Here is a 12,942-nt window from a genome sequence, read left to right on the forward strand (position 1 = left end):
AAAAACAACCACACTCAACAATCCCTAGAGAGTTATCAGAATCCCCACCATTCAACAATTTTGAGAGAGCTATCAGAAAACACAAACACACTCAACAATCTCCATACAGCTGTTGGAAACCCAACCACATTCAACAATCTCTGAAGAGGTGTCAGAATCTCCAGCAATCAACAATCTCTGGAGTGCTATAGAAACCCCAACAATTTCCAGAGAGTTATCAGAATTACAGCCACTCAAAAATCTCCAGGGAGCTATTAGAATCCCCACCACACTCAACAATATGCAGAAGGCTCTCGGAAACCCATCCACACTCAACAATCGCCACAGAGCTATTACTACACCCCCCATTCAACAATCGACAGAGAGCTATGAGAAGCCCCACCCCACTCAGCAATCCCCAGTGAGCTATCGGAACCCCAAAGCATTCAACAATCTCCACAGAGCTATCAGAATATCCCAACTCACTCAACAATCTCCAAAGAGCTAACTGGAGTCCAACTGCAATTAAGAATCTTCATAGAGCTATCATAAAACCCCAATACACTCAACAATCTCCAGAGAGCTATCAGAAAACTAAGCACACAAAACAATCTCCACACAGACATCAACAACACCTCCACCAGCAACCTCCAGAGGGCAATTGGAAACCCCACCACACTTAACAATCTCCAAAGAGATACCCGAAACACTGGCACTCCCAGCAATCTCCAGCAAACTATTGAAATCCTCAACAAACCAAACTATTTACTGACAGCTAACATAAGCACCACTACTCTCAATAATGATCAAGCAGCCATCACAGCTTATCACCCTTAAAAGTATCCTAACAGCAGTCAATAGTTCCTACACTCGCAACAACCTCCAGAGTCTTGATATTTACCACCACTCTCAATAATCTTCTGACAACTCACATATGTCCCATAACACTTTACTGCAAACTTTCAGAAATCTAGCCATCATTAATAACCTCGTTAAAGAAGCTTTCAAAAACCCTAAAACCCTCAATGTCAGCAGATATCAAAGGTCTATGACAACTGTCAAAAGCCATACCATCCTCAGCAATTAGTTGACGGTCTACCATCCCGCTAGGTAATAAGGATTTGGCCTGGCCAGTTTTATGTCAACCCTTTGGTCTTCAGCCCTTGGCCAGAAGAGAACATTCGGCTTCAGTGAAACCCCTATTCCACCCACCAGGATATATCGCTCAGAGCCTGAGACCAACATGCCCAAACACACAGCCAGAGAATGAGCAGGAAAAGCGGACGTACTAGACTGTGCGCGCTCTTCATCCTTCTTGATGATGAGCAAGAAGCGCGGGCTCTCTGGGCAGAAGGGCAGAAGTGCAATCTGGAAGAAGGCTGGGAAGACGGTAAAGGCCAGGAGCAGGGGCCAGAGGTGTTCCGTGCCCATGATAACATTCAAGCCGAACACCTGAAGAGAGAGAGAGAGGGGGATTTAGGGAGGGAGGGAGGGAAGAAGGAAGGAAGGAAGGAAGGAAGGAAGGAAGGAAGGAAGGAAGGAAGGAAGGAAGGAAGGAAGGAAGGAAGGAAGGAAGGAAGGAGGGAAGAAGGAAGGAAGGAAGGAAGGAAGGAAGGAAGGAAGGAAGGAAGGAAGGAAGGAAGGAAGGAAGGAAGGAAGGAAGGAAGGAAGGAAGGAAGGAAGGAAGGAAGGAAGGAAGGAAGGAAGGAAGGAACATAAGAAAAAGGAGAATGAGAAGAGTGAGGAGAAGCCAAAGGAGAAGATTCATAGTCAAAATAATAATGTAAGCAAGTTATTATATATTCCTGCATGCATGATTCCTCCTGCTTCTAAGCATTTTATTGATAGATGTTATTGTTACTCAATTGAATGACACTCAATGTACTGGTACTGCTGACGGTGCCTTCATACTCTAAAATGGCTCCTTATGTTATCAGGCCTTGATGATCGTTTCCGATTGTGGGGGACCACATGGTGAGATGACCAGTGTGGAGAGCCTGAGACTCTTCAGGAACAGGGTGACTCACTACAGCTGCTCATGGAAACTATATTCCAAACTGCCTTTTCTGCTCGCGTTAGTAATCATAAGAATCCTAAAAGGTAGTAACCGCCCCATCCGCCACCCAACAAACTGCACTGAAGAGTAAATCATGGGTGGAAATAGTTCATATTTTAGCAGAAAACTCTAGCTTTCTTTCTGCTGGACGTAGCTAACCCCGTCTTCAAAAACCCATGAATCATCCTGTATTCATTACACAGTGGTACTCCCATCAAGATGAGGCCCTTCAGAATGACTGCAGCGTGTAAGCAAGCCTGCACAGCCAGCTTTATAAAATAAAATGAAAAGCAATCATTTGTGGGCCGGAAGCTAGGGCTTCCTTTTGTCTGCCGTTGAGGTTTCCTATCCAGATTTTAGCAAAGTGTTTTCCATCATCTTTGTTGGTGTTTTTTTAGTTGCTTAGAGTTGACCTGCCATGAAAAGACAACAATAAATAGATAATTGAGTTGGAATCAACATCTATTGATATGAAGAGGGAAGATGTAATTCGCAGGGGTTTACATCTACGTAAGTAACGTCCACAGTAGCAGCCTGCGAGTGTAAAGGTAATTTGTAAAAAGATGTTTCAGCCTGCAAAACCAGCTGTCTGACAGGTTGCGGGTTTATTGATGATGCTGTTAAGTCTCTCCCCCATCTAAATGCTGTCCCCCTAGAGAGATTTAGCACTAAGGCAGCTGTTTGGATGGTAATAGGTTAACTGCAGCTAATATAGCCTTATATACCAAGGAAGGGGTCATTATTGCAGGATAACGACCAGCAACAAAGGTTTAACATGAGCATACATTAGTGTCAATTCAAAGTAAAAGCAATTCCCCATGTTTTGGCTTTCTCTTTGTAGTGTTAAATAGGATGTTGGAGCAGAAAAATCTCCTCTCAGAGTGGAAGTGCCTTGCTGAATAAAATATTGCCTAGAAATTACATTGTTGTTTGCCTGTTTACTTTGGAAGACAGACTGTTTAGAAGGCAGTCAATGCCAGTAGTTACTGACTGCACACTGAACTTGCTGATTGGCTGAGGGGAGGTCAATAACAATCTCCATGTGCTAATAAAACGTAAACAAACTTCTCCACAAAGCGTCCCCTTTTCAGCCCCCAACACGACATCCCATTACACTACTCTGCATTAAAGTACTTGTACAAAAACAAAAAACGTATTTAATAGCGAGTGAACTGTTATTTCAAAAGGTTCATTATTTTAAATCAATTTGAAAAAATATTAGTAATAATGATGCATTATGGCAGCTATACTTATTTTGACCCTTTTAACATGCTGCATGCATAACAGAGAAGCGTCCAGCCTCTTTGGGTAAAAGAGGGTTGGGGGCAGGAGAATGTTTGTCAGGAAGTGCTAAAAAGCTTAATAACAGGGTAGATTTATTTACAACATTTAGAAGAAATGCATTTCAGACAGTGGTCGAAGTGGGCGGGAGCGGTCGGAGCGGTGCTCCTCTACTTCTTTTATTTAGGTTTTACCGTTCCTATACTTTTATTTTAAAAAGAAACCGTTCCAGAACGTTTTCGTTTTAAAATAAACGTGCAGGAAGAAGTTGAAACTTGTTTGTGGTGAGCGGTGCAGGCCAGTAGGGAACATAGTTGCACTACTTCTTTTCGTACACTTCGACCACTGATTTCAGATGACCTGATACATTGACTTTTAGCTACAGTTGTGGGAAGATAGCTCAGTGGCAACAAACTCACATTAGAAACAAGCCAACGTTGAGCAACAGATGTTTGATCCCCGAGTCCGCCCTTCACCACTTCTGGGCATTAGGCGCGTTGTAAATAACCAATTACAGTGAACGGCTTGCTTAAAAATAAATGAAATAAAATGCCAATCAGAACTAATCATCAAGGCTTCAAGACCTTTTGGAACATTCGAGTTTTTAACGCATTCCTGAATTTAAGCTGTTCATGATCTGAGGCCTTATTCAACAGGTCAGTCCTCTGAACGCGATACTGTATTCGTTTTTTCAAATTCAATGGTCCGGTAGGATTATGTCGTTCCCATAAATGACCACTAGAGGGTAATATAGGACCTCTAACTGTACATAAATGGCATTCCGGCGCCGGCCGTTTTGGCCTGTTGGACATATGTCTCTTTTAAGCATATCATGTTGGCAGTGGAGTAACTTTGCTGAAAATGTGGGTGGGGGGTGGTCATGACAACTGAAGGAGAGGGGTGGGGTGAAGGGAAGGCGGATGGTGGCTCTGAGGAATCGTTTTGGGCAAATTGTATACAAAAAATGTGGTTGAATGGTAGATTTGACCGAATTCGGTCACCACCATTAGTTCAAAGCCGAAGATACCGAACACGAAGAGCAGTGGTTGCAGGGGTGGCCCCCTCAGCCCATGTTCGGTATTTTTGGCTTTGGCGGTTGTGGGGGTGTCGCCCGCTTCCTCAGCATTGGTGGCAGAGGACCCAACAAAAAAAAAAGAAAAAAAGGGACGCTGTAGCGTCAGATCCGACCCGCGTTAAACTGATGGATCTGACGCTGCAGATTACAGGTGAGGCAGAGGATAGAGAAAAGTTAAGTGGGGAAGTTTATGGGTGTACTGGCGGTTTGAGGGGACATGGGTTTGGTTTTTTGTACCGAGGTAAAAACTTATTCGCAGCAAAAATGACTACGGTTAATTCCGCCGTGATTTTGTACGTCGGTCAAACAACCTAAATCCCTGTGGGAAAACATTAAACTACTATACCACAAGAGTCCATTGCTGACTCTCTATTATAACTTTCCTAAGACTAGTGGCATATCTTTAAAATTCAGTTGGGCCCCCACACATCTTCGGCCGGCCTGCCATGCATCCAGTGACACAACATAACATTCACAAACTTAATTCCACTAGAACATACAAACAATGCATTATTTATCATTCATTCACACAAAAGTCAACACACATATGCTTGCACACACTCTCACTCACACACAAATGCACCCGGCACCTGCACTGACATACACTGTGTGCACACAACATTTATATGTACATTTAGAATAACACATGGAAACAGTGGCGCAACGTCCATTGAGCAGACCAGACTTTATCACCCCCTGATACCTGACATTTTGGGCTAGGTTGACTAGACCTAGCTGAACTATAAAGCCATGGCCGAAAGGAACAGATTCACTGGAATGTCAGCAATTTGCCTGATTTTTCCATTCATTCAAAGGCAGAAACCATTGGTTAATGCAGTGCAGTGGGTGACCAAGTATAATTGGTATAAATTTTTTAAATGCCATATATTTCCAATTGTGGGTTCTGCACAGCACCTTATATGTCTACGTGCTGATAGATGTTTTCTACAAGATTCTGACTGATTAAAATGAAGGTATGTTTTCCTGTGTTCAAATGGCTCCAAGCAGTGGAGTACCGAGCGGGAGAGTCGCAAGGGGGTGGACAAGCTGCACCCCCCGTAGCTCTTTTAAGAGCCAGACCGGGACATTTGTCATTGGGACACCTCTCCCATTTGGCACCTCAAAGAGGGTACCAACTGTAAAAAGAGTCCCGCTGGCAGGACGATGGGCCTCATTATAAGTTTGCCGGTCCGGTAGTAATGGTGCCTGACGGTACCAGACCGACAAACTACGAGTTCTCCTCGCGGGTGCCTTTTCACCCGCCAGGTCTGACCTGGCGGGCGTACCGGCACCCGCGAGCAGAGCATGTCGGATGCACCGGCACCATTCAGTAATGGTGCCGGTTCATCTGGCTTCCCCATTCCCATATAGGCTTCAATGGGAATGGGGAAGAATATTGTCTGGCGAATGAGCAATTACCGGGTCCTGCAAGGCCATAATGACCCGGTAATTGCCCATTCGCGGGCACCAGAAAAAAAATGATACCGGCGGCAGCTGTGCCGGTTTTACCAGCGCGGCTACTGCCAGTATCATAATGAGGCCCAATGTGTGCTGAGCAAATTCCTGCTCAGCACACTCATTGTCCTGGCAGCAGGACACCTTACCCGTTCCAAATGGTAGAGGTGTCCCGCTGGCAGGACAATGTTCCAAGGAGCGCCGGGCAGCAGAGGGTCCTTACGTTGCTCTGTATCAATAGAGTTTTGCAATGTGAGCCATTAGGCACTGACAGGAGTGGGGGGCTACTATTAGCAGGGACTTTTGTCCCTTTAGAAATGGGAATGGGAGGGAGTAATCGGAAGTGAGAAGGGTGCATAATGTTGCATACTTTATGAAATAATTACTATGGCTTTAAAATACAAGAAGGATTTGTTAGGCTCACATCTGCATGATGCTATTGTGACCTTGCATGCAGAATGGGGAGAATTAAACTAAAGCCATACTCCAATTGCTCAACATATTTCTATGACAATGTATATAGTGTATGGTTATTTTACTATGAAAGGCACGTTTATTATGTCATGTGGTTTGCTTCCAATGCATTGCTATAAATCATTATATGTTGTATGTATTATACAAATAATAAGCACATGAAATAATATATCTATATCAACTAAGCCTGGAAAGATGTGCACGGTCGCTTAAATTGTCCACATCCCAGTTTCACCATTTAACCAAGTGTGTGATCCTGAGAAAATTATTTAATCACATTGGCCCTCATTACGACCCTGGCGGAAATCGAAAAACGATGGCGGAAATGCAATACCGCCATCGAATAGCGCTCGGTGCGATTATGACCCGTCACCGTAAAGTACGATGCCATTAGCGACACCGTAGTGAACGCCAACGCTAACTGCACCAAGTACGCGCACGCGCGCCATGCCAAACCGTAATTACCACCATGGCGCAACGGTACGCGAATTCTGACCCTAGCGGACATATACCTAACGCCATCAAGCATGGCGGAAAGTACCATTCCGCCATGATGAGAAGTACGGCATCGCGAACCAACCGTAAAAGGCCCTACTGAGTGCCTTTACACCACTCCCTGGCCACATTGCACAACTCCTCGTAGGTGCAATGAAGTCACAATGCAACCAGTGAAATGTACAAGTCACCCATGCATGCCAACGAACAAATGAATCTAGGGGCTCCAAGTGCCTTGTGAGTGGCCATCCATATTTGCCATGGCACCATTGCCGTACTGATGCAGCACAGGCATGTGAAGGTTCAAGTCCAGCAACATGAACTGAAATATGAGACAAACAAAAACAGGCCCCCCATCGCTTGACACCAGTGTAAGGCAACATTCAAAGCAGTATCCTGAGTGAGACTGCACCAGCCCTGTACTCCTGCCAGTAAACAAACCAACCATCAGCATAAGCATGTACCACACAAGTTGGCAGAGTGACTGAGCAGCCAGGCTCATCTCAAGAGGGGCCAATGGGAGCTGCAGGGCACAGATGGCACGAATACAGAAGCTATTCCAATGGACATGACCACAGTCTCCCTCCAAGAAACGCACGCAAACACAGGCACCTGTGACCAGCCATATTCTGATAATCACATCATTCCACCAATCCACCTGGCTGACCGGCATCTGTTACACAAAAGCTAATCCCCCGCCCCTGAGCATGACATCATTAAAACAGTCATAATGGCAGCCCCTATCCCTGACCTCACTGGGCTTCGTAGGCAAACGCGCCCAGTATAGTACCACTCAACTATACTCAGAAGGCGGAACCCAATGCAGATCTTCTCACAATACATCGCTCCACAAATAGGAATATGCTACATTACTTGCAAAGAATAACGCTACACGGTCAATATCATAATCAAAATTTAATGCACAACAAAATCACCAAGCCCATACAGCTATTAGGTCATGAACTCCAAAATATATTTCATTATTGTGGGCTGCATCCGCAATAAATGACCAGCTTCTTCTTGTGTGACGCCCTGTTCCTTCATGGTACACAGGGGCTACATTCACGTTCAAAAAGGCAACATGGAAGCGCCTAGAACCGCAGGGCCATCCCATTAGGTAGGCACTAGTCCAGCTGAAAGGTCGATATGTTGCTCCTAGCCACTAGCACTGCGTAAGGGCATGTGGCCCATTGGCGATCGTCCCATAAGATCGTAATGGTGCTCCACTGATTAACACGAAGCAGCAGGTGTCGGGAGTAAAAGCCATCTGCAGGAGTGGCATACAGATGGCAGCGGCAAAAGGGGAGGAGATACCTGTCACCCAAATGAAATGAAAAAGAATAGTATGGGCATCAGAACTTCATTTGAATTACTCACTTCAATGATCACACTAAATCCACAGCCATATGCATGCTAGCCCACACAAAAGGATTATTCCCACCCAAAATTCACTTGCGAATCATAACTATATAAATCGAGGTGAAAACACTATTACAAACGAGTGTTTGTGTGCATGCGTCTGTTAAAACAGAATCCATTAGATGGGATTAGTAACGTGCATAGACACAAGTGTTGGAAGGCACGTCGAGACAGGGAGGGTTCAACAAGGGCAGATAGACGATGGTCCCACTATGGCAGCCCTGCATCACATAGCGCAGGGGAAGTGGATAGATTCCAAAAAGCCCTGTACATGGCAAACTCTCCATTAAATCATCTGTCCATGCATCCATACATCATTCCCTCATCCCGGTATGAAAACGCCTGATTATTTACTCACATAACATGTGAAATTTCCATTGAGTCTGTGCGTAATGCAGTCTGCAAAATCCACTGTGCTCCAGCCCGGAATTCCAGTGTTGTGAAGTAACATGTATTTGGGAACGTCCTGCCTTATTGTCCACTACGCTATTGCGCATCCCATACTATTCATATCAATCATTGCATTCTCGCCATGGCCCCTGTCCAAAGGACATTAAACAATAGAACTTTATATCTGCAGTCAGACCTGTGGGCGTCTCCTCGCCGCTAGCTGAAAACCGAAAGCGCTGTCCTTCGAATTCCTCATTTGCAACATCACGTCGAAAAGGCATCTGTGACCGCTTGAAATCACAAATCCATCCATGTAGTGCGGCAGTGTGTGAAAATGGCAACTGGCTTCACTCACAAATGGGACGCCCCGCCCGTCGGTGAACCTCGGTACAGTGCTGCATGAGGGTCCAGCGTTAATCGAGTACTACATTCCACTGACCCTTCACAAGTTTGTTCGCGACTGCAAAGATAGTATGTGAAACAATGGGACCATAGCAGAATGAACATATGAACCAATATTTCACTGCCATCGGGATTAAATACATGATTGTAATAGCAAGATGCCATGCGTCGAATTGCAGCGTTGTGTGCGGGACGTGCTCGCCCAAAGGGGATTGCAGCTTGCACAGGTGGAATGAATCACCACAGGTGGAGGCTATACAGCCTGAAAACACATAAATTGCACACCCAACCCCCTCCCACAACCACACTCCAAAATGCTACCGGCAGGACTAGCGATGTTGGCCCTGGGGGACCTGATAGCACTGCAAGTACTCCAACTTCAAGAAGAAGACGAACACCAACTACTACAACAACCGACCGCACAGAGGAGACGCAGGAGGAGGGCAAGGCAGGGCCAGCAAGGCCCACCAGCACAGCCACTACCACCACGCAGGCAGCCCGTAATCCCACGCCTCCGAGCACATCCGTTCAACCTCACTGATGAGCAGATCCACACCCTCTACCGTTTGGACCGGGACACCATAACCGCCATTGTGGACATGACACACGCTGACCTTGTCAGCATGATAGATAGCCCAACCGCCATCCCACCCCTACTGAAGGTGGTGTCTGTACTCCACTTCCTGGCCACAGGCACCTACCAGCACACAGTCGGACAGTTGCATGGCATTTCACAGCCACTGTTCTCACGGACACTATTGCAAGTGCTCGATGCCCTCCTGAAGCACGCAGACGACTACATCTCTCTACCACGCTCGGAGCAGGAAATTACGAACACAAAAGTGGGATTCCATGCACTTGGCGGCATACCGGGTTGCATTGTTGCCATCGACTGCACCCATGTGGAATTGGTCATCCCACATGCCATGGAGGCCCAGTACCGCAACCGAAAACAATTTCATTCTCTTAATGTACAAATGGTGTGTGACTCCAACAGGATCATTACACATTGTTGTGCACGATTTCCTGGATCAACCCATGATTCTATGGTCTTGAGGAACTCTACAATACCACGCTACATGGAGCGACACGCAGGGAACAGATCCTGGCTACTCGGTGAGTCTCATTTCATGCATGATAATGTGGGGTATGTGATGCGGCAATGACCTGGCAGGAAGGGGGGGGTGCGTACGTAGCAATGTCATTCCACAAACATCCTTTATTGTCCACATACAGGTGATGCCGGGTATCCACTGAAGAGATGGCTCCTTACACCACTCCGGAACCCACAGAACCAGCATGAGGAGGACTACAACCATGCCCACTCACGTACCCGTGTAGTCATAGAACAGGCATTCGGCCTACTGAAGACTCGTTTCCGCTGCCTCAGCAGGTCTGGCGGGGCACTCCTGTACCGCCATGAGAAGGTTGCAAAGATGGTCATGGCATGTGTCATGCTACACAACATGTGCGTACGTAGAAATGTGCCCATGCCCCCTGACGCAGAACTGCAAGCACCTGAAGATGGTCATGATGAGGGTGGGGCTGTGGCAGCACCTCAAGGAGTCCGCGAGGCACAGGAGGGCCGTGAAATTCGTCAGATTCTCATAGATTCATGCTTCTAGCACTCAGGCCTGGTGGCTGATACATGGACACGGGACTTGTGGCACTGTGTGTGTCTGGAACATGCACAATATGGACTGTACGCCTATAAAGGCCTCGTACACAAAGATCAATGTCCACACATCTCATTGGATGATTGTGCAATGTTTATAGCATATGTGAAATTATGTTACACACCCCATCGACCCGCCACCCAAGTGAGCCCAACACACCCCCTCCACCCTCCTACCTCCCCCCCGAACACCAGTGTCCAAAGATGCTCATTGTCAGTGGGCAGACGCTATTGCAAGCCCCCTCTCCGGGTATCAGGGGCACCCCTGCCTGTGGAGCGCAGGTTCCTCCCAGATCTACGTTGGGGGCTGCCCTGGACGGAACTTGCAACGGATGATGTCTCTGCCTGCTCACGTCCATGCATGTCCCTAAGGGTTTGTGAGAGCTCAGTGAGCACACGGCGCACAGCGGCAAGTTCAGCACATACGTCTTTGGACGTCGCATGCAGTTCCCCCCTCAGGCTCTCGGTGCTTCTCTCCATTTGTACTCTCAGGCTCTCGGTGCTTCTCTCCATTTGTGCCCTTAGTGTCTCTGTACTTCTCTCCATTTCTGCCCTAAGTGTCTCAGTTGATGTTTCTATGGCTGCCTTAGTACCCCCACATTCATCAGCATGGTCCTTGAGGAGCGTGGCCAGTTGCTGCTGTTGCACGATCACCTGGTCGAGGGACTGTTGCCTCTGCTGTGCCATGGCCATTTGCGGTGGTGTCACAGAGGGGCTGATCACCTCATGTTGCCTTGCCACAGGGCTTGTGGGGGATGGCCAGTCGTCGTCTTGTGGGTGCCCCTGCGTGGTATCCTCATGGTGTACGGGATGAAACAAACAGGGGGATTGAGACAGGTCATGGATGGATCCTACATCGACATCACTGTTTTCTGTGTCGGAGCATGCTGCCATTAATGCAGTGTCACCTTTGGTGCTGCTGCCACCAGAAGCAGTGCCTTCTGTGGCATCCATTGGGGGGACCTGTGGTGGTGCTGTTGTGGGCATGCTGGCTGCTGGGGTGCCTGTTGAAGTCCCCTCCTGTGTGCTGCCACTTGATTTGTGCTGCTGCCGTGTCTTGATCCGTGCAGCTGAGGTGGAGGGTCTTTGGCCGTTGGTCTTGGCCCTCTTTGCAGGTGTGCTGGTAGGGGTGTCCTGGAGCTCGTCGTTTGAATCGGACCCTGTGGTGGAGTAAAGGAGGGCGACCGTTATTAATAGGTCTGTGGAAATTGGAATGGCAATGTATCACATGCATTGGAGTGGTACCTGAGGGTGATTTGGGTCAGGGCCTTGGAGGTGGTTTCATTTTTGTGTGGAATGAGGATGCAGTTGTTTTGCAGCCTGCAGTTAGGGTGTGCCTGCTGCACGTGTAGAGGGTGTTTTTAGGATTTTTAATTATTTATGTATTTAATGTGACTTTTAAAGTGCGCTATCAGGCCAATGTATGTGGACGTTCTCCTGGCCATGTGTTTCTGTTGCACTATGTGGACACATGGTACTTCACATGATTGGACATTGTGGATTTAGCATTGTTTTATTTGGGCCACCTACCTGATTCTTCGGATGTCTGCACTCCTTTCTCCATCCCTCCGACTCCCTCTATACTCTCCATTCCAATGGTGGAGGCACAGATTTCTTCCCAGGGGGTCAACTTGATGGGTGATTCCGATCCTCCCCCGGTAGCTGTGGCAATGTTACGGTTGGCGGATAGTATGCTCCGTACGCGTATCCGCAAGTCGTCCCATCGCTTTCTGCATTGCTGTGGGTTGCGGGGTGCGGTCCCCACCGCACTTACCCGCTGTGCCACCAGGGCCCATATGGCCTTCTTGTTCGCAAGTGCCGTCCTGGTCATTTGCGTCGAGAAGACGACGGCAGCATTCTCCTGGAGGGTCTCTGTGAGCACGGTGAGTTCCTCACGGGAGAAGTGGACCTGCCGCTTGCGGTCGCACGCTTTTTTCGCTACTTTTCCCATTTTTATTGCTTTCACTAGGGTGGATGACGGGTTGGGATGTGTCTCAGGGTAGTATTTTTAATGGTTGTGTGGGAATTCTGATTTTATAGGTGTACGGCGTGCTGTTTCCCGTTCCGGGACCATGTTTTTACTTCCGTTTCCGTATATTTACGGTCACCGTATTTTCCGATTGCCGCTCATTACGGTGACCGCTATGATGGGTGGCGGAATTGCACCTAGGGCGCCGTACGACGGCGGTGAGGGGCGTTTTGGGGACATTTCCGCCATCGCGGACTTTGCACTTCCGCCAT

The 12,942-nt window shown here is 47.5% G+C and overlaps 1 protein-coding gene across 2 annotated transcripts in view; it reads right to left on the bottom strand.

The window, feature by feature from the left end:
- Positions 1-12,942, bottom strand: part of LOC138580224 (solute carrier family 2, facilitated glucose transporter member 3-like) — a 187,827-nt gene that overhangs the window by 11,902 nt on the left and 162,983 nt on the right. For both annotated transcript variants that reach the window (XM_069650588.1, XM_069650589.1), the window contains exon 5: positions 1,269-1,431. In XM_069650588.1, coding sequence (XP_069506689.1) covers positions 1,269-1,431 — 163 coding nt within the window. The remainder of the gene's footprint in view (positions 1-1,268; positions 1,432-12,942) is intronic.

The sequence above is a fragment of the Ambystoma mexicanum genome, chromosome 3p (genome assembly GCF_040938575.1).
Source record: "Ambystoma mexicanum isolate Mex_15411 chromosome 3p, UKY_AmexF1_1, whole genome shotgun sequence".
Taxonomy (NCBI): domain Eukaryota; kingdom Metazoa; phylum Chordata; class Amphibia; order Caudata; family Ambystomatidae; genus Ambystoma; species Ambystoma mexicanum.